Genomic DNA, 27,489 nt, shown 5'->3' with positions numbered 1-27,489 from the left:
TTTACAGACAAGCTATATAAAACTTTATGGCTAGCACATTTAATTTTTAGGATATTATAGAGTTCATTTAATTGTTAGTAATGTAAGCTCTGATTCACTCCAGCTGCCATTCTAATATGTAAATATCTTAAAATATTCACAGATTGGTGGTAATCCAAGCCACTGGAGAGATGTGAGGTGTTGGGTTCAATAAAATTAAATAAAAACACATAATTCACACATGTTTCAGCATATTGTTTTTCCTCCACACTTTTAAAGTTTCATCTAAGGGTAATATTTGAAAAATTCTTGGCTGGCAACCAAGAATAAACCTCCAGGACTGCAGGCATTTTACTTGGAAATGCTTTCAGTGCGGCAAAACGGTTTAACACTCTTTTTGTTGCCAATCATGTTTTTATTTTGTAGCATATTACATAAAACCATCTCAAACATGTATTAAGGCAATTGCAGTAACACACTAGGGCTTGTGTAATGTTTCCATGCATTTATTTCACAGGAACTTTTGGTTATCCATGTCCGACAACCTTGCAAAGTTACTGTCCTCCTTATAGCTCAATCACAAATGTTTAGGTGATGTGACGTACATGCTTTTATAATCCCTAAAGGGGTCAACTATTTAAAGCTTTTATTAGCTCTTCTACTTTGACGTCCCTGAGGCAAATGTGGTATTATTTCTATCTTAAAGCGATATATTTATCTTTTAGGCTAAAGTTCTGTCGGAGAGACGCCTTTCGTTGCAAATTCAACCCCCATGCTGTCACATTAACGGTGTAATATTGAAGTTCTGATAAATCTATAGTTTCACTGTAGTGCTCTGGGGCTTAATCAGCTTGCAGTTTGAGACAGATCGAAGTGGAATTACTTTCATATGAAACTCAGCTGAACTTTTTAAGTAAAAAACAATCGATTGGTTCCCACTCCCTGCCTATTATCTTCTGCCTGCCTCTCTGAAGGTATTAACATCCATAATGATTTTTCTTGGGAATCAGATGGCGTGAGAGATCCTAAGCGCTGCGGATCATTTGGGAATAGGATAGAGAAGCCTCTCCGCCTCAGATTCACATCATCTGATTGTATGGTTTGCTGCCTTATTTACGCAGACCGGCTGCCATGGAAACCTTGAATCGATTGGGTGATGCTCCGCGCGGGGCCAGGAGTTATTATGGCATATTGGTTTTTCTGGACCATTCTGACACCTTTTAAAATGCACATTAGCTATGGTTTCCCACATATCTCGCCTGCCATATGGACTCACCTCAGCATTAGTTCCACTCCACTTTGAAGGGCAGTGTTGTTGTGGCCTCAGCTTTTCTCTACCTGTGCTGAAAATGCGGAAATTGCTGGGTCTGTAATAAAAAGGTCTTTCTAGTACACTCTGCATATGTGTGTTTGCCTAATGAATGTAATGATCTTTTGAGAAACAGTTGTTGGGAGATATGCATAATTATTATGAGTGCTTCCTGTACTTGTTAACGTTACCTATGAGTATGCGTCGACTGTAATGCCTATACACGGTATGAAATATTGCAAGGTTTAGTATTACTCTTGCTCTGCTGAATGGAAAGATGAATGATAAGGAAGACAATTGTAATATTATCCTTCATAAAGCACAGATTGATGCAAATTTACCTGCCATCCTTTGGTATAAGAAACATTGGTATGTTCCAAAGGTAATTGTAACAGTACAAAAGGCTTAAAAAGGGAAGGATTTGCTCATAACTTCAAAAGTATTACAAGAAATCAAAGTTACAATTCACAAGCATCCAAAAATATCAGACACTGAAAAAAATTAAGAAAATATATTTTCATACATCAATGTTTTGCTCAGATATTCTCATAAAACAAAACAAAACAAAACACTGCTTTTCAGGCAGAAACAGAATTTTACAAATCATCTGCTGAATAAGTTTCATCACTCTGAATTATTTGTGATTGAAGAAGTTAAGTGTGTTACAGTTGCCTGCAGTCTCTTCTACTGTACCCATCATTTATCATGGTAAAATTAATTTTATTATACAAGCAAGGAATTTGCTAAGTGCTGTAAAAACTATTTTCAGTTTAGCTTTCGTTTTTCTTTCAAAAACCTTTGTGTAAAATACATTGTAGTACTTGTTCAAAATGAGAGAGCAAAAAGTAATAATAACGTTGGTGAAATTTCTATGAAATGTGCATTACTTACTGAGAGTCGGCTTCGCTTGTGTGATTCACAGTAGATGTATTAGAGTGATTGGCATTTTACAGAGCCTACGCTTTTTCAGAGATCTTTCAATTTATTTCAAATGGTTTTTAGGGGGGGTTGGAGAACAAATTACTGCAGTAGAATGTGTTTCTACCATTATCTATGAAGTACACTAAACTGATTGTCAACCAAACTTTACATTGGACATGAAGACTCAATACAAAATCACAATGGTCTGTCATGCAATCAGTTTAGCAATTAATCAATTTAAAAACACACACACAAAAACAAATTTATCAATATAACCATGAACCAGACAGGCTGAACAACAATAAATACAACAATAAAGGCATAACAGCGGACAACTAGGATACATACTGAAATCAGTATTACCATGAACTGCACAATTCACTGCATAATTCACTTTGTAGAAACATAAACAATGCCAGAAGTGTAATTTACCACAACTTTGGTTTTTCAACACAATCATGGTCTCAGCTGTCAGAAATGTAAATGTTTACAGTTGTATCAAATTGGTAGAATCTACTTTCTTCGTTGTCTTAGGTCATTCGGAGTAAGAAAGCAGATTCTTCTGTTGTTCTTTATGTCTGTGATAATGAGTGTACTGCAATATTGCAACTCCATTTGGTATAGGAGTTTGTCTTTTATGTTAAAAACAAAGTTGTTCAATCAATTAAAAATTTGATCAAGGATTGTAGGTCAGCCCCTTGAGAAGCTATATGACTCAGCTTATTATAATAATTTGTTAAGATTGGCTAATAATATAGTGTCTGATCCTAATTATGTCCTGCATAATGAGTTTGATTTATTACCATCAAACTGGAGGTACAGAGTCCCAAGATTTAACAAAGTTAGGCTGAAACACTCTTTTGTGCATCAGGCAAGAAACTTAATCAAAAATCAAGAGTATTGTGAACAGGTGTATTTGTGTAAGTGTAGTAGAAGGGTATAATGTAATGTTTATGGGAGTGTAATGTATAATGTGTTTTGTTCTTGTATGGATGAAGTGCATGTTATGGTTTAAAGGATGTTGATTGTTGTAAACATATACTGCAAGAACATTTTCAGACCTGTCTGACAATAAATATGACAATATCATATCATATCATATCATATCATATCATATCATATCATATCATTTTACTTTACTGCATGTTGAACTGTCAAAATCTATCCATTTTTACAAATATATCATTATAGGGTAAGAAAGCAGGTTAAATGTACTTTCTGCACAATTTTCCACTGACAGTAATATATTAAGTTGAGAAAGCAAATCAAAACATGCACAATCAAAACAAGACTGAGGCATTTTATAATGAAGTCTAATAAAGCAGCACATACCTGTCAGTCATGCGAGCTCTGGTGAATTTGTCCAGCTCCATTAGGGCTTTTATTCCAAATTGTTTACCTTAAAGAGTTAATGGACTACTTATCATTTATATATACTTAACAAGTTTTGCCTATCTGGTCAAACACTTTCAAATGGTGTGGTCCATTAATCCACAAAGCCAGAGGATGCTCTTGAGCTGTCATCATAACCAACGAAGAAGATAGATATTAAGACATTTTTGGACATTGGTCCTCTGACTCCGAGTGGAATATATGAGTAGCAGAATGTTTTAATTCAGAGATAATATTAAAGTGGCTTTGTTTTCATTTATACAGACAAACATGGACAAGCATTCTGACTGGTGAAACAGAAAGGATTTAAGCCAATACATAGATAAAAAAATTAGGACAATATCTGATTTGTCTGTGTTCTTCAAGTGAGTTTTGAATACAAGAAACATGGTTAGTTTTCATATCACAAACTGTACTGTATTTTCTTCTACCTTATGTAGTTTTTTCATGGTTCTTGAAAATGTCAAGCAACTAGAACATGTTGGCATCTGTCAAACTTTTGATGCCAAAAGCAGATATAAAAATATTTCCCCCTTTTAAAAAGATGTGCCAGGTTATCCATGCACAATTATATTATTAGTTGCATTATATTATTTGAGAAATGTTTATCATAGCTTTTTCCACTGTCCCCCAAACAGACCTGCACACCAATTTCTGCAATCCACCAGTTAAGGATTTAATCAAAAACACAGCCAACCACAATTAGAAATTTATCAGCAACTGTGTTGCAAAATCCTTGACACTCATCCTAAGAGCAGCACTTCAAGATTTACTCTGAGGGAAAACACAGCAATTGCACAGCCTTGAGGAAATATGTGTTATACAGTGGCAACGTGTGTATAATTTATATATATGATTATGTTTGCCCTTCTTTTTTAACTTGTGCAACAACCAGAATCATTTTAAGAGAAAATCATATATTGTTTGTTTCTAAATACTCTAAGCTGAAGTAATATATTGTGGAGTAGAAACAGAAAATCCAGCCAAATAGCCTAAGCACTGTAAATTCATTATGAATGTATTAGCATGACACAAAGCATATGAATAAACAAATAAATAATGCATGAGGCAGCTACTGCTTTAGACCACAGTTTTATAGAATCCACTGACATCTGTGATCATTTCAAGACTCTAAAATGACTTTATATACTTTATCACACAAGCTTATGTTTATTTCCACAGCAGTGAAGAATTTCTGAATAGGGCTGCTTATTTGAACTTGTTTTCACCTGTATACACACAAAAGTAGGCCTAAAAACTTATAAGGCAGGGAATATTCAAGTGGATCCATGCTGGCTAATACTGTGCGTCCAGTCAGTTTACTGCAGGAGAAATGTGTGCATCTGCATACAAATGTACTTAGACAATGTATTTAGAAAGTATTTTGTTTTCCCAAAAGTGTTTTACTTTACAATCTCTGGATTTCCAATGATGAAATGGCATTCATTTTTGTCAACTCAGCACTTGAGTCAATGTATATTTAGGTACAATATACAAGGCAAACAGTTCTAATGATAAATGTAAAAAAATATATGTCATTTTACAATATAGTTACAGTACCATGTGACAAACAGTGTGGGAGAAATACAACAGAACTCTACATCATAACACATTCTCTTCACCTATGCAGCACAATACGTGAGATGTCCAATGCTGTAAATGTAGTATTAGTACAGTAAAATTACAAATCAAGTACAGTACAATGCCAGTCAAGTTCAGAGTAGACACTTGAAAACAAGTCATAAAGCCTAAAACCGACAGGCGTACTAACACTGCGGCATTCTTTCTTAGCTCATGCATGAACAATTATTTAGTCAGTTGTTTTATTAGGAAGACAAAACCTTCCAATATTTTAATTTTTAACATTTCATTTCACACCCAGCCCTAAAATTTAGCTGGCTGTTTAAAAAAAGGACCTGTGCTTTGCTCACAAGAAAGCATTACAAAACTATCGAAAACATACTGTGACATTAAACAGCCATAGAAGTCTGAAATGCATCCAAAAGACCATTCACAAATACAATTGGACAAGAGGTATTTACTGCCAATAAACTGAAATAAAAACCTGACAGGGAAACAATGCAGTTCTGACCTGGGATGAAAATTAATGTATACAGCAATGTAACACATTTCTAGCCTGAGAAATAGTGCTAGTAATGGGTTCTTGATAACTATGGAAAAAGTTAACTTTTGACATATGTTGGCGCAATGTACCTCTTAATGCAACGTCAATTATGTATTTTGGGTGTTGGCAAAGACAACTGCAAAAATCATGCAAAGTACAGGTTATTTTTATGATGCTATATGAACTACTACACACGTATAAACTGCAGTATGATAATAACATGAAGAAGACCAAAGAAAATGGGGAAGAAAAATGCCTTTTCTCGAAATAAAGAAAGAAAAACAGGAGATAAACACATTCTGCAACATTACAGAGTCATGTAAACAGTTGTCTTATTATTGCATTTTTCATGTGACATTTTCAGTCTAACGGAGTAATTAGATGGTTGCGAAACCAAGTTTTAATGTCTCTCAAAACATCTTGTGACAAAGTCATTTGGGTAAACAAAGAGTAAACAAATAGTGACAGATATGGTCTATAGTGCATACTCTCACACAAAGACACAAAACTGCATTTAGATGGAGCGGTCAACAATTCCAGCCAGGGGTTTGCTGTGAGAATGGTCTGCACTAGGGTGGTTGTTGCTGGTGTAATTTTATAGGGGAATGAGCCAAACAAAATCCAATTTACCCTGGTAAAATTGCGCTGAGCAAAATATAGGAGGAAAATACTGGAAAGGGGAAGGAGGTTTACCTCATTTGTCACTGTACTGTCCAATCACAACACTTCAGAAGATGGGCGAATAGCCACATTGTTCCATGCCTCTGAAGAAATGCACAAAAAAAAACAGAACTACACTAAAGAAACCCTTTTGGCCACAGGTTGATTGAATAACATTTTTTTTTGTTATCATTCAGTGGGGAGACAGTATGAAATGTTACTGAGTAGATTCATGCCACAATACATTGTATATTCAAGGCAATATTGACCCTGTGTTGGCGGAAAGGAGAGCAGGATAAGCAAATATTTTAGAGGTATAGAAGAAAAAAGTAAACAAACCAACAAAATAACTTAACCGAAGTGTTTACAATTCAGCTTCAAGCTACTTTTTCAATGACTATAATAGAATATGTCTGTCTGTTGAAATATGGAAAACAGCTACACTGTGAATAATATTTTCTTAATACAAATATAAACATTTTTAAAACCAGGACACATTTACTTAAAAGCAAAATTATGCAAGATATTAAGAGTTGATTTTCAGGAACTTTTTGATTTAAGTGTATTTTTCTTAACTGGCAAATATATTTTTTTAAACACAAACCTAACCAGACCTCTGCTTCAAGCTAGAAAAACTTTTAATAAAATTGTGTGTGTGTGTGTGTGTGTGTGCATATATATACGTATATATATATATATATATATATATATAGTTTCACACATAGATGGGTCTGGGCTGAATATAAGGGACAAAAAAAAATGATTTAATGACACAATTTGAATTGTTAAAAGCGCTATACAAATAAAATACAGACTTGACTTGACAAATATGTACTCTAAATGTATTTATATATTAAAAAAATCTTTATTGTCTGAATAGTTGGTCAGAATTAGCTGAAATGCCTCATGTGTGAAATCTTGTACTGCCTTTACATTAGTCTGAATAAATGAATAAATTTGAATAAATAAAGATTTCTCAGGTGAATAAATTATTTAGAAATAGCAGAAATAAATAAATAGATAAATAAACAGATACTTGTGCCTTTAGCTACGTTTCAAAAAAGTTCTCATTGACCTTGTGTAGTCCAGAGGCTTATGCTTCTAATAATAAGCCATTCTTTCTGACTTGCCGTTACCACAATGCGAACACACTCAATATCAAATGCTATCTTGTGGTCCACATCATGAACCTCAATGTTTCCATTTTTAAACTCCCCTAAAGTTATATAGGAGGAGCACTGCCTTCCCTTTTTGGTTCCTACTAATTTCTCCCCTACTTCCAGAGCTCCGTGATGCAAAATATCATTCTGCCGATCATCCGTTCCTGTGATGATCTTGATTTTGCTGATTTTTGTTGCCTTGTTGAACACTATTACATAAAAGTCCCCAGTGGACGGAGCCTTGCCCCAAAAGTACTCATCCACGCTACTGTAAGCTTTGGCAGCATCATAGCTCTCAAATACATTTATGTTTGTATACAAACTGGCAGGTGGGTTGTCTGGGATATCAAGGGAGTCTTCCTCAAAGTCATCATCCTTAAGTTTGTTTTCTGCCCCCTTATAGGAGGAATAGTAGCCCATGTGTTGGAAAAGGGAAGGCTTGAAGCGAATTGGATCCTTCTGGGCCAGTAGACCTCGGAAATGGATAAGAAGCCAATCGCAAGGCATCTCCTGATAGAACATGAGCAGGAAATGGGCAAGTCTGGGAAGGTCTCGCGAATGGTACAGCTTCCCTATGTAGCCCAGTTTAGAAAATTCCAGCATCACCCAATACGATCCCTCCCTAGATGCCACCACTTTCTTCAGGGCGGTGAGGAAGTTTCGAGAACAGCGCACATCATCCTCCAACATCATGTAGAAGTCTGACAGGTTGGTGCAGAAGTTGAGAAGGAACGCGTAATCTACATTCTGTTTGGAACGGAAGCGTACTCTATCCTCTGGATCATTGTAATTTCTCTTCAGCCCATCCAGGGATGGGTAGTACTCCTCAGGTGCATGGATAACTAGCAGCCGTCCTGCAATGATATGGTGGCCAAACTTCCTTGAGATTTCCTGAACTAGGCTCTCGCACCATGCCAGGTCAAAGTCTGCCAAGTGGACAACCACAACAATCTCTTTGAGCTCCTCGTAGCTTGATTGGTCAAAAATGGACTTGATGGTTTCCAGCAGGTAGTTTCCTCGTTTTCTTTTCACAGATGACAATCCAATGGTGAGATACTCTGCAAAAGAACATGAAAAATCATGGAGTAAGAGAATGTATGCCTTGAACTCATCTGACACCTTGTCTACACGGTGAATACTATAGAATAGACTGTGTAAAAAAAAACAAGAGACATATAACTGAAGCAAAATTAGGTAACACTTTATTTCGATAGTCCACTTTAGACATTCTACTAACAGTAAGTAACTTTTCAACTACATGTCAACTAGCAGTCATTAGAGCATTAGTAGACTGTCTGCTTAATATCTTCTAACACTTTATTTTGATGGGTCCACAATATACTGACTATGAGAAACTTTACAAGTAGCCTATGTCAACTTATTCTACTAACCCTAAACCTAACCTAACAGTCTACTCTGAGAGTTAGTAGATATGTAGTTGCAAATTAATGAGAATTAGTTGACATGTAGTTACAAAGTTACTTATAGTTAGTAGAATGTCCAAAGTGGACTATCAAAATAAAGTGTAACCCAAAATGACGTAAAATAAAAAAAGTTGTTTTAGGATAAAATAAAATAAAGTTCTTAACTCATTGGCAATTTTTTTTTCATATTTATACATAAATCTCACTAGACCTTAAAGCAAGAACAAGCTATTTGCTAATTTAATAAAAGTATTAATTTTAATTTATGGATGTTCAGAACTTTTTACTTTTAAAATTTTTTTCGACACTTAAGAAAAGCATTTTTAATGAAACTTGATCTAGACATGTGGGGCCTCATTTATAAAGTGTGCTTATTCTTAGATTTGATCTTAAAGTGTGTGTGTGCACTTAAATCCATGCCAATGCTCATATTTGTAAAAACTGCCTTTGACATGGAAAAGTGCTTAGCGTCACATCAGGGTCTGAGCAGATGAACACACTTTTTCTAGTCAGAGTACTGCAGGTTTTTGAAAATGTGAGCTGTTCTTGCAATTCGCTGTTCTAAATGAAAGAATTTGGATGATGACTGGTGATCTTTTATGTTAATGACATAAATTTGGAGTCGTTTACCAGGCAGAGAGCTGAAACAATTCAGTTGCGTGCAACTTCAGTATAATTTGTGATTCATAGATCTCACATATGAAAGAGAGGCGTACGTGTGTTTTCTGTGCGTACGTTTATTCTATGAATCACACATATGCATATTTGAGAGATGACTGTAAGATCAAATTTAGGATGGTTTCTGTGCAACATTTTATAAATGAGGCCCATGATCTTGCATTTTGAATTGTGCATTTATTCTTTTTTTTGCATTCTGTATGTATAGGGGTATATGTGTGTGTGTGTGTGTGTGTGTGTGTGTGTGTGACTATACATACACATACAGAAGAAGGCAAATAAATACATTAATGCGCAACTTGAAATGCTAGATCATAAATAATAGAGTCGTGCAGTTTTGCATATTGAACATTATTTTTTTACTTATTTGTTTAGAATTTGTTAAACCATGTGTGTACTGCTAATACTAATGTGTACAAAGGACAGCAGTCTTACTCTTTCGAGGTAAAGGTGTTCCAGCGAGGTACCGATAAGTCACATTGATCGTTCCAGAGAAATTGGTGATATCTTTAAAGGTATGAACATATCGCTCTGAGTTCAGCGGATGCATTGAGGTTTCTCGTAACTGATGTTTGTCTTCCTCCTGAAACACATGACATCCAAGACAGACAATTCTAAAGTTTGTCACAAGTATAAAGTAAGTCAAAGTTTGTCACAGCATTCCTAAAGCTAGAAAGAGTCTCCAGAATATATGGACATGAAATGCTAAGACTCCTTTCGCATCTTTAAGTTTAAGCACTGCAGCCAGGTCGTTATTTTTAGATTTGGCAATATTCTTGCACACTCTTGTATAATCTCATTAAATGTAAATGATGGCCTTTGAATAATTAATTGTACACACAATATTACTCACTCAACTTTTTAAATAAATTATCTTGTATTAAATGATGGCATCAGTGCTATATTTCAATGTCTTTTACCACACATGAACTGTTCGCACTATAATAGTTTTTTTTGCTGGCTGTGACGGTGTTTGTTTTTCAATTAAATGGGGGCTATTTAGAATAGTCACTTAGTCAAAATGGGTACAACTTTTTAATAATTCAACAGACAAACACACGCGACATGTTATGATCACAAAGTTTTGATCATAAAGTTGGCCTCATGAATAATAAATGTGTCTCTTGCATTTGGACTGCCTCTACATCATGAAATTTTAAATAGGCTGCAGCGTGAGCTCTGATAATTATACATGCACAACACAGCACCGGCAGTCTTACACGCAACATTTGGTAATTAAAGGATATAAACAAAATAACTTTTCAGCACAGAGATAATTAATGCTAAATCACATGCAACAACACTAGTCAAGTTGTTGTGAAGCCCACTACTGTCTTGTTATCTGCTCCACTGATGTTGTAAATAAATTGACCTGCTGGATTTTAACAGGTAAACAAACTCACCAGCACATAGCCATCCTCGATGTAGAGGTTTATGAAGAGCAGGAAGGTAATAAGAGCCACCAGAAAAGGAATGGTGGAACGTTTCCGGAAACACCTCATCTTGTCCAGGTACTTCAACACCAGTCTCATGATGGAAACACTGCCGGTGTGATCTGATAGAAAACAAAGAGAAAATACTACATCAGGATGTATCAATAATATGCGAAACGTGATAGACAAAGGGCAAGAGCTGAAATACAGACAACATATAGTCATTTTCTTGTGCTTTTTGGAGCTTGACGGTCATAATCGTCTCATATAAAGTAAAACAAAACCAAAAGGAAAAAAGTAAAAGACAATAAATCAATCAATCAATCAATCAAGCAATCAATCAATCAAGCAATCAAAGGGTTAAAAATAGTGAAATCAGGACTGTGCACCATTCAAAACTGAATTGAAAATGCTTTTGAAATTCCAGTTAAATTCCTGAATTTGAATTGAATTTGAGCTAAGGTATGAAACATGATGAAAAGATCAAATTTGAATTTAAGTAATACTAAAATTAACTGAAATTCAGGGATGAATTTTGAATTTGAATATAATGAAGGAAGGAAGGAAGGAAGGAAGGAAGGAGGACATTCAAGTATGAAATTTAAATTTAAGGAAAAAATATCAAAATAAACTAATTCAACGTAATTCATATAACAAAGTTTGTTTTGTTTTAATAGAAAAACAAAGTGAAATGCAAAGTACAGGCTTGATAAATTGTGAAAGTTTTAAAAGATTTTAAAAAGCCTTGAAGACAGACAGACAGACAGATTGGATGACTGACAGCTTATCATATTTAATAAATTTTTTTGTAGACCAGGCATTTCTCAGAATGCTTTGCTGATTTGCAATTCAGTAAACTCCTCTTCCTGTCATTCCAATCCAGCTTCCTGTGGTGTTTGGCCAATTCAAATTCAACTGAATATGAGACAGTTCTTTAATTCAGAATTTGCATAAACCCGATAGAAGTATATTTCTTAAGTATAGTTTCCTGGCTAAATCCACATCAAATAAGTCTTTTTAAATAAAAATATTTCTACAGTCAAAATTAAAATGCAGCTCACTAAAATTATCATGTCTTTATTATTCAGGAGGAACTGCCACCAATTTCTGGTTGTGCAGCAATCAGAGAAGCACTTCTTTTTGTATATAAGACAGGGCATTCACTATAAGGTCACTCTAAAAATAAGCAGCAGGCTTGTGTGCCTCTAAGCCCAGTAATTAACCCGACTACGATGTAGGTATAATACAGACTTCAGCAGAAGAACACGCTGTGAGGTTAATATCCCGACCTTGCTCACCAGGCATTAGCAAAGTATGTACTCTGGGCCTTTAAGTCCTTTTGTGTTGCTCTTTTTGAGGTTTGTGCGTCAAGTACTTGAATGGTTCTTAAGAAGCTATACTGCAAAATGGCATTTCAATTACAGCTATCTTCATCTGATGATGCATCGTTGGAGTGATTGTCTTTGAAACAGAAGAAAAAAAATGTTTCAGCTATGTGCATAAAATAGGCCCCAGGCGTTCTTTTATTTCTGACCTCAAATTACACAGAGTAATCCAAGAATAGAAAGAAGGACGCAAGTGTTTTGGAAGCCTTACGTGTATCAGCCTTTTTGATGGCTCCTGCTAAGCACCTTAGACCACTAATGGAATACAAAATAACTTTACAGCCGATTCCATGACCAGATGCGTATTGATTCTGCCCACCGCCGACCTGTTTCAACTGGGGATTGTCAACCCAATATTCTGTGAGCTCATGCTTGTACTTAAAAAGCAGTGAACACATTGAGACTACATGTGTGGTTTTATACACTACCAATTAATGCTCTGGGGTATTTTTTAATTAAATTAATACTTAAATATAGCAAGAATGCATTAAATTTATCAAAAGTGACATTAAATAGACAGTAAACAGTAAATGCTACAAACTCTCTTCTTGAACAGCAAATCAGCATATTAAAATTATATTTGAAGGATCAAGTGAGACTGAAGAGAGGAGTAATCGCAGCTGAAAATTCAGCTTTGTATCACAGGGATAAATTACATTTTAAAATATATTCCAATAGAAGCAGTTATTTTAAATTGTAATAATATTTAACAATATACAATTCACTGTATTTTGACAAATAAATAAATGCAGCTTTGGTGAGCTTAAGAGACTTCTTTCATAAACATTTCATTTAAAAAAATGTAAAATGACAGAAACTTTTAATCAAGGCACAAGAAAATGCTATGCATTCGTACACAACACACTGCATTCTTGGAATTTTTTGTACAAATACCATATGTATACCAATAGAACATTTAACCCTTCTTAAACCAATGGATTATAAAACAACAGAATGTAGACAGAAAAATCATGTTGCCAAACTGATAGTTGTACTGCACATTTCATTTTCTTGGGCATTTAATTACACAAGTGGCTGGCTTTTAAATTTTCCAGTTCAAACCATTTTGCATTTTGATACATGCAGGTGGATTCATGTAATGTTAATGCAGCATAATAGCAATGTTGGATTGATTCAGACTGAAAACCTGCTTCATCCTCCACTGGCGGTGAAGTGAGGAGAACCAGAGCAGCCCACTAACAGACCACTGATGGATTTGCATAACATCAAATGGAACCTAATTCTAAAACTTTACCTTGCAAACCAACCTGATATGATCATATGAAAAATTTCTGATTTTAATTAAAGTTTTTTGTTATGGATGGTGATATGAATGCTAAAACACAGTGAGGCTGAGTTAATGGGAGGTGGGAAGTGGGAAGTCGTGGCCTAATGGTTAGAGAGTCGGACTCGTAATCCAAAGGTTGTGGGTTCGAGTCTCGGGCCAGCAGGGATTGTAGGTGGGGGAGTGAATGTCCAGCGCTCTCTCCACCCTCAATACCATGACTGAGGTGCCCTTGAGCAAGGCACCGAACCCCTAACTGCTCCCCGGGCGCCGCAGCATAAATGGCTGCCCACTGCTCCGGGTGTGTGTGTGTTCACTGCTGTGTGTGTGCACTTTGGATGGGTTAAATGCAGAGCACGAATTCCGAGTATGGGTCACCATACTTGGCCGTATGTCACTTCACTTCACTTCACTTCACTTAATAACTAATAGTAGCAGGAGGTGAATTATAATGATAGTTGACAACCCCCCCACCCTAAAAAAATCCTCATTTACTCACCCTCATGTCTTATTTTTCTTATGCAGAACACAAATGGAGATATTTTGAAGAATATTGGGTCTACTGAACAACTGAAGAGCCCATTGACTTTCATTAAAAAAAAACAACAACAAAAAACAGCCTTTATTCAAAATATTCTTCTCTGTTCAACAAAATAAAGAAAGTCATACAGATTTTAGAACAACATTAGAGTAAATGATGACAGAATAATTTCATGTTTGGTGAATTTTCCCTAATTTCATTAGCATACCTTGCACAACCATTTACAGCCTCGGAGGACGAGAAAAGTGAGCTCATACGAAAATGTTTTCTCGAACCAAGCAGACAGTTAAAATGGCATTATAAATGTTTCCAAATATCTTGTTGCAAAACTGGCTGTATTTCCCAGGTATTCTTCCACCCCCTCAAATCTCCAAGCGTCCAAACACTTCAGACGCACCCTCAGGCTGAAAATAAAACATCCATTAGAAATGTATTAAGCTGAGCTGACATTATCCCTCCTCCTTTCATGGATGCAGAGAGCGGAGCTTGTTGACATACACAAAAAAATCAATTCTGAGCTCTGTAACCTAAAACTCCTCAAAATGGTAGAAAAACAAAGATTTAATAATGATTGCATTTCCTCCCAGACTACAGCCACAGATTTAGTTTGTAAAAGGGAAAACCACCAGCCTGGTACCTTCATCTGTTGCGTAATTACACCTGACAGGGTCTGATTCTGGAAGAGTTGAAATTACAGGCAGACGCAGAGCTGCATACAGCTGCCAAGGATCGCACTTATGCAGAGGTCTCATTTGAGGAAGTGCTGACGTAAATAACCTGAGGTTCATTCCCACTTCCTGTCGCTCTGTAGATCATCACCTCCCGAGGCTAGCAGCCCTTTTAGCAGTCAATATAAACTGGCCATTTAGAGCGGTACCGGCGTGCTAAACGAAGCAGCTCAATTAGAGAACGAGTGGAGTAATCCAAAGAGTTGATTTCATAAAAACACAGGCAATCCAGATGGTCCCTCTGACTAACATCAGCTTGTTTGTGCATTACGCTGCGTTCACTAATGCGAACTGCCACAGTTTTCCCAAACTCACAGGAAGTGTACTTATAAACACCCATTCATTTTAAAGCGAGAGCATTGTGCTGGCATCATTGTGAGCTGCGCATCTGCAGATGTTTATCCACCGTTCCTATCTTTTCACTCTCCTTTTGGTGACGGAGGGAGTGTCATTTCTCCCAGGGTGCTTTGCCTTGGTGACATGAAATAGAGAATAAACTTCAGAATGAGAAACAAGAAGCTCCCTGGTGAGAGGAAGGCAATTACAGTCATGTCTGATGTGCCGCAAGACCCCATGAATAAGAAAAACAAATCAGTTTACAGAGTTGGAAATGGCTTAGAGAGATGTTTGAGTAAGGATGTCTAGTAGATTGTGAGACTGCTATGCAATTTTTATTATGTAAATGCACTATGAGAGAATGTGGAATTAGAGAGCACTTGGTTTGATTTGGATTTAATACAAACACTCACAGCATCTCGACTATAAAGAGTGAACTTACAAGGCCATGTACATGAGGGTACTGTGGCTGTTTCACTGGTGTAAATCTGCAAGCAAGCGAGTGTTGTGTATTTTCCACAAGCCTAATCCTTTAAGGCCAAAATACAAGCACGTTTGAGTCCGCTAATGTCCTAACAGCTCAGTTTTAAAGTAAATTAAGTCTCTAAAGCATGTCACTGAATAATTCCAATTCTAATTCTTAAGCAAGCCAAAATGCAGCTAAACCCTTTCAATTTCCCTGCCACACACAGCTCAAATGCTAAGCTAATGTTGAAATCATGAGCCACCCATATTATTTCAAATCAAAACAGCTTCATAAAATCTCCCTCAGCTGTAGCTTTTATGCTACTTGGGACGCAGAGGCATACCTTGCCTTAATGTGAAAACCTGCACTGAGGAGAGGGGAAAAAAAAGCCATTTTGACTAAGAGAGAAACAGATTAATAAAGCTGGCAGTAGAAAGCAATTCTTCCACATTTGATCTTGTTATCTGTTTTACATTATTTCCCAAGGGTATGCTGCACCTCGCTGATATACAGCTCTGCGCAAATAATCAATTAAGCCAGCAGATTCTACAGCTTTCTGCTCTTGCTTTGTGTCAGAGCTTCAGCCACTTAAATAGATTTTTCTCTTCAACAAAAGGGCTGAAAAGCAGAAAAAGAGTACCGGCTTCAGACGATAAGAAACACCACCTCTAGATGAACACTGTGGGCCTCAGTTCTGTGAATGAACTTTTGTTAATTAAAATAATTTCTTTGTGTTAATCAATTTGTGTGCATTGCAGCCTTGTTTACTGAAATTTGCCCTTAGGCTTATTTACTAAATAAATAAATAAATAAAATACAATTATGTGAAGGATCATAGATCTCTGTGGAAAATGTGCAATCAAAACCCTTCAGAATAAAAAAATGTCTGGTTCATCATGTTCGTGGTGGTAGAAAATAAAAGGTTATGATTTATGACTAATGTAATTAACTGCTCATATGAATGCATTGATTAATCATTTAACTGCCCAGGGTACTGACTAAACAATGCCATTAATTGTTAGCAGTTGTAAATGATCAGAAAGAAGTGCAATTAAAAGCTATAATTATGATTCTATACAGCTTATTATTAACCCCTTATTACCACAAACTACTAAATTAGAATAAAGATAACTAAATACTGCATACAAATGAATCCAGTGCCTAGTGTAGTATTACAAGCCCAAAATACAACTTTAAGAAATGTATAAACTGACCAAGATTTGGTTATATACAGTGCCCTACATAAGTATTGGAACAGTAAAGACTAAATTGTTGGCTGTGGAGTCAAGACATTTGCAAATATTATTAAAAGATGAATATGAGACAAAACTCAACACATATATGTTATATATATGTATTTGCACTTAGTGTAAATAGCATCTATCGCTATTTGCACTAAGTGTACATAGCATCTATTGCTATTTGCAATTAGTGTAAATAGCATATATCGCTATTTACACTGAGTGCAAATAGCCGCTGCCATATGTTTTACCAAGTAAAAAGAACAGCACTTTTAGAGTTCATCCCACTCATTGATGTGAGCATAAGTATTGGGACAGTTGAACATAAGGCAAATATAAAAGATTAAAAGCTATTATTTAGTTGCAGATCCCTTGCGCACAATCACAGCAGTGAGTCTGTGACTCATAGACATCACCAGACTCTTGCTCTCATCCTTTGAAATGCTTTTCCAAGCCTTTAATGCAGCCAATTCCAATGGTTGCTTGTTTTGAGGAGTTTCTGCCTTTACTCTCCTCTCCAGCTGGTGAAATTCATGTTCAATCGGATTTAAATCTGGAGATTGACGTGGGCAATGTAAGACTTTCCATTTCTTTGCCCTTATAAATTCCTTGACTGAACTGGCAGGGTGTTTTGGGTCATTGTCCTGATGCAATATGAAGCACTTCCCAATGAATCTGGAGGCATTTTCTTGAATATTGGTAGGCAAGATGGTTTTGTACACTTCCAAATTCATTCTGCTACTGTCATCATACATTAAGTCATCAGTAAAGTTGAGAGGGGCTGTTCCAGAGACAGCCATGCATGCTCATGCCACAACACCACCTCCACCATGCTTTACAGATGAGGCTGTATGCTTGGGATCATTGCAGTTCCCTTTTTTCTCCACATTTTTGCTTTCCCATCACTTAGATAAAGGTTAATCTTTGTCTCATCGGTCCGTAAACACAGTTCCAAAACTCTTCTGGCTCACCTTTGTGCTTTGTTGCAAACTCTAATCTTGCCTTTCTATTTTTGGTGCTGGTCAGAGGTTTGCATCTTGCTGTGTAGCATCTGTAATTCTGTGTCAAAGTCTCCTGAGGACAGTAAATTGTCAGAGCATCACCCCAGCTTTCTGGAAGTTGTTCTAGAGTCACGTCTTTTAGGATTCATTTTCACAGATTTTATGATTTGTCTCATCAATACTGTTGTTTTCTCAGCCGATCAGGTCGTTGTTGGTTGCTGGTGTCGCTGGTGGTTTCCAAACTCTTGATTTCTCCATGCCCTTTGTTTTTGCTATAGCGTAACTGACTTCCTCTTTTCTTTTAGCATCCAAATTGCTTGCTTTTCTCTCAAAGTCAGCCCCTCGTCTTCATCCTGGTTTGTGTGTGTCATCATCGAATGCAAGATTCAGAATGCAGAAGTAATGGATATAACTGATACGACACATTCCCTGCTTTTAATATCTGAAGAATTAATGCAACAGGATACAGCTGATCACTTAGAAAGACCTGTGAAGCAACTTTTCCAATACTTATGCTCACATCAGATAGAGGGATGAAACTCTAAAAGTGCTGAACTTCTTAGCTGGTAAAACATCTATGTGTTGAATCACCCAATAATAAAATGTGACTGTAACACAGTTCGTAGGTCGGGAAGAAGGAGGCGGTAACCGGAAAACATTCAAGAATTTAATAACAAAATAAACAAACACAAAAGTAAAGCGGCAGCCCCTCACGGACGACTGCCGCTCACAAAACACAAAATAAAGTCCAGGCCTGGTCCTCTCTCGTCTTCCACTGTCGTCACTCCTCCTTTTATCCTTCCAGAGCTCCTCCGTGGGACTCGAGATCGGTGAGTGGTGCAGGTGTCATTATCATTCACTCCACCGGCCTCGTTCCGCTCCCACGGCTCTCGGCCCGTCCCACTCACTACTACAGTGACATTCTGTAGTTTTGTCTCATATTCATCTTTTAATCATATTTGTAAATGTCTTGACTCCACAGCCAACAGAGCAATTTTGTCTTTACTGTTCCAATAGTTTTGGAGGGCACTGTATGGTCACATATGATTAATCTAGTTTGTTTTCTCCTCATGTGCCATTTAGAACAAAAATAATTTGTGTAAATAATATATTGTGTAAATAATATAATTAAATATAATACAATTATATAATAATTTAAAAAATCATTATATTACATTATATCATTATAATATAAAATATATATTTTATCTAATAATGACAATATATTATATAAAATGTATTATGTATAAATGTTATGGAAACAGCTATATTACGACAATGACAAAAATACTTTAAAGTTATTTTCTGCCCATTTAACTATTTTAAACTGACTAATACTCACTATTTTACAGTTCTGCTCATGAATATAGCTAACTTGCTTCCAAGTAATTTAATCCAAACTCTGAATATCTTATCCTGTTTTCAATTACAAAGCAAATTGATTTTACGTAAGCAGTTTAAACCAAACTCTGAATGCAACCTAGTAAACTTTAGTGCAATCTGCTTGCTTGAAATGAAAAACATCTGTTAAAGACATAAAAAAAATTTTTTTTTGTTAATTAACAAAACCTAAATGGCTGATATACAAACACTCCCATCTTATTTAGCAGTATGTCAGCATACTTTTATTATGTAGCATTAACACAGCACATCTTCGTTTCTCAATACTCTGACTGCCGTATGTCTGTGCGTATGCCAGCGTTTGTACGTGTCTGCTGAAATGGCACCTCCTGACATCGGTTTTGCTCATCAACACATTCTTAAGGCATAAGATGTTCTCTGGAGAGTTTGCAAGCTTGTATCTGCAGAATCTTCACTAAAACACATGAAAAACATTGTTCAACTATTGCTGACACTGTCAGACACAAAACACACAAACACACACATACCCACATGCACATTTCCCCCTTTTCTTTCAAGTAGACAAGACATATCAAGACAGTTTTCGCTAAACCCTGCTTAGTCAAAATAATTTTTTTTTTTCCTTTGCAGCAGGCTGGGAGAGCTGAGGTAGGATTTCTGTTTCTGTGCAAATGACAATATGTAAACACACGATAAACTTGTTGTCTAGAACTTGATAGCAGCACAAAGAAGGATCTCTTTCCTCACACCCAGGTCTCAAACTTTCCTCTAAAGCATCTGACATCTCTCAGTGTTGCATGAAGATTCATACTTAAACCTTTCTGTGAGATAAAAGAATATATTTCTCTATATCCCCATCCCAAGTCTTGGTGGCAGCCTATTTTTAGCGACTCTCCTGCACAGAAGCCATGGTGGTGCTTTACTGTGAGGATCTGTCGAATTTCTCTCTGTTTTGATGTATGAATAAATCCAGCACCCTGCTTGGATTTGGGCGCAGTCCAGGCTGCTGCAGGCACCAGCTGCACAGGTGGCTTAGCTTCAGTTTGGAAGCTGTGTGAAGAGCTGGATTGATGCTGAATACAAAGCAAATTCTATAATGGTTTACACATGCCAGTTTCCTTAAATAAAGGACCCAAACATGCAAGAACTGAATAGAATTGCATTACTGAGCAAGAAAGATTGCATGATTAATTTTTCAGTTTCTATTTCATTCCAAGCTTTTTGGTCCTCAAAGAATAAAAATAACTTCTTCAAGAAATAAATGTATGAATGAATCCATAAATCAATCAATTTCTAAAGATTTAACGGTCATACTTTATTTTAAGGTCCAATTCTCACTATTAACACCATTAACTATGACTTTTGCCTCAATAAACGCCTAATTTGATGCTTATAAGCTATAAGTTACTAAAGTAGTTGTTAAGTTTAGGTATTGGTATAGGTATAGAATATGGTCATGCAGAATATGTGCTTTATAAGAACTAAAAGCCAATATGTTAATAATAGGCATGCTAATAAGCAACTATATAGTGAGAATTGGTCCCTATAGTGCTACCGATTTAACTTCTATTATTAACTCCAAAACCACTCAAACATAAAAATTAATTAAGCACAATTATCACTATATTATTATAATGCATCATTTTTATTCATAAATCATACATTTATATTGATTCCTTTTAGAATTAGTATAGTGTATAGAATAGTGTATCCAAAATTGAACATACTGTATTTTTTGAAAATGTACTCACTCTTAGGACATTCAAGATGTCAGTGAGTTTCTTTCTTCGACAGATTTGGCAAAAAAATAGCATTACATCACTTACAAATACACAGCATTTCACTTAACAAGAAATTAATTGATGGACTAAAGTCATGTGGATTACTTGTAGATTATTGTGATGCTTTTATCAGTTGTTTGAACTCTCATTTTGAACTGACGGCACCCATTTACTGCAGAGGATCCATTGGTGAGCAAGTGATGTAATGCTAAATTTCTCCAAATCTGTTCTGATAAAGAAACAAACTCGTCTTGGATGGCCCAAGGGTGATAATTTTGTGTGTATTTGCTATATTATTTTAATGTATTATTACAGCTATTCACCTATAGTGGCTAATGATTCATAACTTTTGCACATTCACAGGAAACAGCTTACTTCCACATTGAAAAATAAGGTGAATATGGCAGCGTAATTATGCTTAATAAACAGCCTTTGCGTGTGAGCATATCTGTGATGATGTAGTTTTTGGAACTGAGCCACTGACCTCACAATATGTGCAAACCGTTCTGGTCTACGTTGTCTGACATTCACACATTTTTATTTTATATGAGTGTCTAATGCTTACTCAAATCTCTTCCTCTCTATGCCTTTAGTTATGTGACGCATCTTACAAGGTTAGCCTGTTGAGCGAGTCTCTGTCATTGCTGTGAGGCAGAGTTTTACCTTTAAGGTCAGTCAGAGACACGGAGGCCTTTGAAATTCTATCAGCAGAGAGTGTAATGAGGAAGAGAGGCATGAGAAATGATTCATGTGCGAGCGAGCCTCTCACAGGCACCTCTTAGCAGTTAGCACTTTGACCCAGATTATAGCACCAACCCAAACCTCAAAGGGGAGCTCTGGAGATGGACCTCAGCGATATGACTTCCCCTGTTTCCACTATAAAAAGCACAAATACACCATACAGTCTTTCTCATTCTTTTGTTCAATATTATCATTTTCTTTTACTCGCTTCCACTTTCTTCCTTGTCTTCTTTTCCACACTTCGCTTCCATTTTCTTCAAGCACACTCAAACAAAACTGCCCATGTATGGTTTTTCCTTTCCGTCAACTATAAAAGATCCAGGCCACTAAAAAGAGAATGTGTGTGGTATTGAGAAGTTTTTTATTGTTTTAGTCCAGTATAAATTCATGTTACAATTTCAGTGCAATGTTTGCACGGCTATTATTATTAAAGGTCACCTTCCTTTTGGACCATTAGACAACAAATCCTCAGGAAACACCACAGGTTCCATTAAGGCCGCAGACACAGAGACAAACCTTTAATTTAGCTGAGTGCTTGCTAAAAACCAGCTTAATCATAGATCATCATTTCAAGTAATTTCAAGTTCATTTCAATCCAGATGTGAACTAAAGTGGCGATATTTATCCATTTCCTGCTTTTTGATCCATGCAGGCTGATTTGTCGCATGAATGTACCCACATTACATCCGTGCCACACTTTAGCACTCCAGTGAAAACATAATGGACACAGGGGACACACAATAGATGGTGTTTCTCTTTGAAACATCATCTGCTTATGTCACTTTTGGACAATATTCAGGTGAGCCCACATTAGCAAAATTTCCCAGACAAAAAAGGTTCACTATTGCCACCAATGTAGAGACTTATAAATCACAGATCACACAGAAGATGGACTGGATTTCACCCGAAAAACCTGCCAAATAACAGTAAATGTGACTGCACATTTACTTTTAGAAAAATATTTCACACATTTAATGATCTCATATTTTGTAATATTTATCAAATTAATTAATAAAACTATAACAAACACTTTTTATTTTTGGACTGTTATTTATTATAATATATATATTTTTTTTTTTTGAGGAGCCACTGCTTCATTGCCTCCTCAGAAAACAATCTTGATATGGTCGTGGTAAATAAAAATAAATTCCAATGTAAGTTATCATTCAAACCTCGGGTGATTACATGCTTTCTTTTCAGCTTTTTTTCCAGGCAGATATATTTTAACATCGCAGGGTGCTTGATCCTTTGGCTCTATAGGGAGAATGACTGTGAAAGCCATACCATTGTGCAAAACTTCCCTCCCTCTCCATTTATAAGAGAGGAATGGTGGGACAGCACTCTTTCCTAAAAGCTCTGTAAAAAGCCAAGGTGACCGCTGGGTCACAAGTGAGAAATGGGAAAATGGCTGTGGGGTGTGCGTCCAGTAGCAGATAACATGAGAAAGCACTATCTCCTCTCAGCACATTTTTGTGCGAAAGAAAATCCAATGCTATAGCATTCGCAACAGAAACTGTTTCTTGCTCTCTGTCTCTCTCTCTCTCTGAAATGATGGACAGTTCATTGTTTATCTACTTACAAAATATACTGTACATCAAAGTCAAGAGAAATGCTCTAAAGGGGCTCAACAATGCTGTTTCTGCTTTGGCACAATTTATTTGCAAAAGGGCAGGTCTAAGCAGACCCACTTGAAAATGTTAATTTACAGCCTTCAATAAAAAGTCAACAGCAAAAATGTGCCTTGAATAAGCAGTCAACATTCTCATACAAAAACATTAATGTGAAGAAAACAAAACTGACATTTACAGATGCAATAAACATCAGAGTAAAAAAAATGAAACTGTGTAAACATCAAACGGAATTGTATTTTGAATAATGTACAGCTAATATACAGTTATTGCAAAATAAACCCTGATGCAGAGCAAGGTTACCAAATAAATATGTGGACAAGAAATACTGATTTCAGTCATAATTGCTGCAGCACTTGTACATAAAAAAATCTTCTACTAAGAAAAACATAGTCTATTAACAATGTACAAACAATCGGCTTAGCAACAAGATGAACACTGCAATATAACAATATTATAGACATATTAATATTAAAGGAGATTTTCTATACAATCAATAACTGAGATGCAAGATGATCCATGTATGCTATCAGAAATACAAAATGCAGTTTATCAGTTATCTGGATTTTTGTTGTTTTAAAATGCGAAACTATCATAAATAACTGAATTTTGTGTGTGAATGCAATCCATCTAATCATAAATCAATAAAGAACACAGTTGGATTCTAGTATAAAAAGGTGTTTTTTTCTGTATTGCATAACCACCATTATGTATTATGTTGCTTGCAAGTAAAATCTGAAGTTTCTGAAGTCTGAAGTCATTAGCATAAAGTGCCTAATTAGAATGAAATTAGCATAAATCTGGACAGAAACCGATAGGTCCAGATTTATTTTATTATTTAAATATAAAGTTCTTAATAGCTTGGGAAGCTTTTTTAGCTGTTGAACCAACTGAACTGGCAATGAAAACATCTTCACATCACAGTGGGCATTCATTAAGTATTCATTCTCCACAAACCTGAATTATGACCTACCAAAATTATTCATACTAATACATTACTTTTCATTATTTACATGACATTTTTCTCTATTACTTATTTAAATTAACTACACTGATGTTTGTCATTTCATTTAATTTTAACTGTGTGAGTGATGGAAATATGAGGTAATTAGAAATGATACAGTATGACATAAACTGTTGATTTGTGCCATTTAACGAAACTAACTGGGAAAATTGGGGGGAAACAATCGGCAATATAATTTTTTCCCACTGCTGTAGAAATATAAGTCTTATCTCCTTCAGTAATGCCTGCTTAGGGAGATGTTCATATGGAGTCAAATGAGGCTCTAAGCCATTTATAACGCAATCAGTCCTTAATTAACGAGCACAACTCTGCTCACTGACATTTATGCTTGTAGTTGTGTGGAATAACTTTCTGACTTCCACACAACAGTTCAGCCATTTACAATTAAATTCTCCATTCACACTTTTAAAATGAACACTGTCGCATCACAACCTTACACGAAAAGTCACGGCCATTACGACCCAATACAATCAATAATCGCTAGTCTGATCATAAAGAAATAGTTCTTCCAAAACTGAAAATCTAATAACACTCAAGTCATCCAAGATTTAGATAATTTAGTTTCTATACCTTAAAAAATTTGGAGAAACTGCACCTCTTGCTCAGCAATGGATTCTCTGGTAAACGGAATGAGAGTCCAAACAACTTAGAAATGATTTTGTCTGCTTTGTCTTTAAATTTGCTCCTCCTAATGATTGAAATCAATTTTTGATATGCATATATTGCAGAGAAGTTGAAGTGATCGTATTGTCAGTGATTCTCTTGTGAATCGGAACACATTGCAAGTTTTTGGAAAATAAAAAAAGAGGAATAAATAAACATTTCAGAATAAACCTGCTGTTGCAGCTGCCTCTTCTTTTGGCTTCCAGTGTCTCTGTCGGCTTTGAAGTTTCCCAGCAAGCCTGAGGTAAAATAAAACGCCAAACTTTTTTTCTTACTTAACAAAGGGAAACTTTCAGCGGAGTTTCAAACCACAGGAAGAGCTCACACTTGACATCTATCTGATGTTTAGCATACGCAGCACATGTTCCCTGGTTGCTCTAAGAATCAATTTTGTGCATAGTCTTCTAGCCTTTCAGAACTGCTCTTCCACACTAATGGTGGGAAAGAAGAACAATGGCCTGTTCTATTGCAAGCACAACAGAATATTGAATCAGATAGTTGTAAAAGCCAAGGTTCTTTAATTATTGATGACAACAGAAAGGATTTAGAAATTGGAGATAAACCCCTTGTTGTATTTAGACACTCTCATTGTCAAGAATCCTGGCCATGAACTTCCATTCGCTCACCACCAGAGGTCACTCTCTCGCCACAGGGACTCTTGCACTACACTAACTGTTGCACGCCACATCAGACCACAATTCCCATCATCCATTGCACTCTCGACACACACAGCTGATTGCACTGATCACACACCCTACATAAACCATGGACTTCCTCTTCCTCTCTGCTGAGTATTGTTTAGCATATATCCTAGCGATAGCAACTCTACAGAGCCCTCTCAGTTGTTATAGTTTTGCCTTGTTAGTTTTCTAATGCTTGATACCTTCCTGTGTTTCCTGGATTAACCCTTTGCCTTGCCGTTCGGGCTTTGTTTGCACCTCGTTTGGATTGCTGTGTACCTGGGTTATCTCTCTTGCCTTGCCCCTGTTGGATATTGTTCGCCGATCGAAGACCCACACTTGCCCTAGGACTAGACTTTGTCTTGCCATTTTTATACCTGTTTGCCAATGTTTGACCCATGTCTGTTTGATGACCTTGCCTTTGAATAAAGCTTGCAAATGGATCCTCACGTCTTGTTCGCCCTGTAACAGAATACTCGGCCACACAAGGATCCAGCAACTTTGCAGATGGACATTTATCAGGTATGGACACTACAAGACTATTGTTTACCCTTAAACAAGGCCCACGATCACTGGAGAACCATATTAAAGAGTTTTTAGCCATCGCTCATTATTCTGATTTACCTGACATTGTCTTGATTGAGATTTTTTTGTGATGGCATTAATCAGCCATTGCAATCTCAGCTTAGACGCGAGGATCCGCGTTCGTCACTGAGTGTTTTTTTTGGATTTTGCTTTGTTGACTGTTGGCTCACTATTCACGGTGGGTGTCGCAGATGAGGATCGCGGCACTGCATCTATGACTGAAATGGTGACGGCATCAGAGCGCACTCTCAAAATGACCACCGGTCACGTCATTACTGCCATACATAAATCAAGTAAGGTCACCGCTGATCTTTAAGAGCTAAGTAAAGTCACCGGTGATCGTCATGAATCAAGCCACCTCACAGCTGATCTGCCAGAGTCTCACCGCGTCTCCGCTGATCTGCCAGAGTCTCACCGCGTCTCCGCTGATCTGCCAGAGTCTCCCCGCGTCTCCGCTGATCTGCCAGAGTCTCCCCGCGTCTCCGCTGATCTGCCAGAGTCTCCCCGCGTCTCCGCTGATCTGCCAGAGTCTCCCCGCGTCTCCGCTGATCTGCCAGAGTCTCCCCGCGTCTCCGCTGATCTGCCAGAGTCTCCCCGCGTCTCCGCTGATCTGCCAGAGTCTCCCCGCGTCTCCGCTAATCTGCCAGAGTCTCACAGCGTCTCCGCTGATCTGCCAGAGTCTCACCGTGTCTCCGCTGATATTCAGGGTCAGTCTTTCTGTATCCTAGTCTGGTGTCCAGTGTGAGGGATGCACCACTGGTGTCTGCACGTGCATCTGGTATCCCCAAACCAGCTCACTTTACGCCTCCTGTTCCTGCACTAATTCCCCTGTCCGAAGCGCTTTCCATGATGGGGATCGCTTTATGTTGTGTTTGGGCCGCGTACACCACCATGGAACTCCCAGAGGTAACGGTGGCCACTATTATGTCTTCAGAAGTGGCGGCTGATGCTGCAGAACCTC

The 27,489-nt window shown here is 36.8% G+C and overlaps 1 protein-coding gene across 1 annotated transcript; it reads right to left on the bottom strand.

The window, feature by feature from the left end:
* Nucleotides 1-7,453: 7,453 nt before the first annotated feature.
* LOC306888034 (alpha-1,3-mannosyl-glycoprotein 4-beta-N-acetylglucosaminyltransferase C-like) lies at nucleotides 7,454-11,189 on the bottom strand (the record flags this gene model as incomplete). Its single annotated transcript, XM_079446131.1, has 3 exons — nucleotides 11,052-11,189; nucleotides 10,084-10,231; nucleotides 7,454-8,604 (listed from the first exon to the last, which is right to left on the bottom strand). Exons 1-3 carry the CDS (start codon nucleotides 11,178-11,180, stop codon nucleotides 7,454-7,456), a joined length of 1,428 nt encoding a protein of 475 aa, XP_079302257.1. The 5' UTR covers nucleotides 11,181-11,189.
* Between the last annotated feature and the right edge of the window lie 16,300 nt (nucleotides 11,190-27,489).

The sequence above is a fragment of the Barbus barbus genome (genome assembly GCF_936440315.1).
Source record: "Barbus barbus genome assembly, chromosome: 22".
Lineage (NCBI taxonomy): Eukaryota > Metazoa > Chordata > Actinopteri > Cypriniformes > Cyprinidae > Barbus > Barbus barbus.
This window is presented reverse-complemented; position numbering and strand designations above follow the sequence as displayed.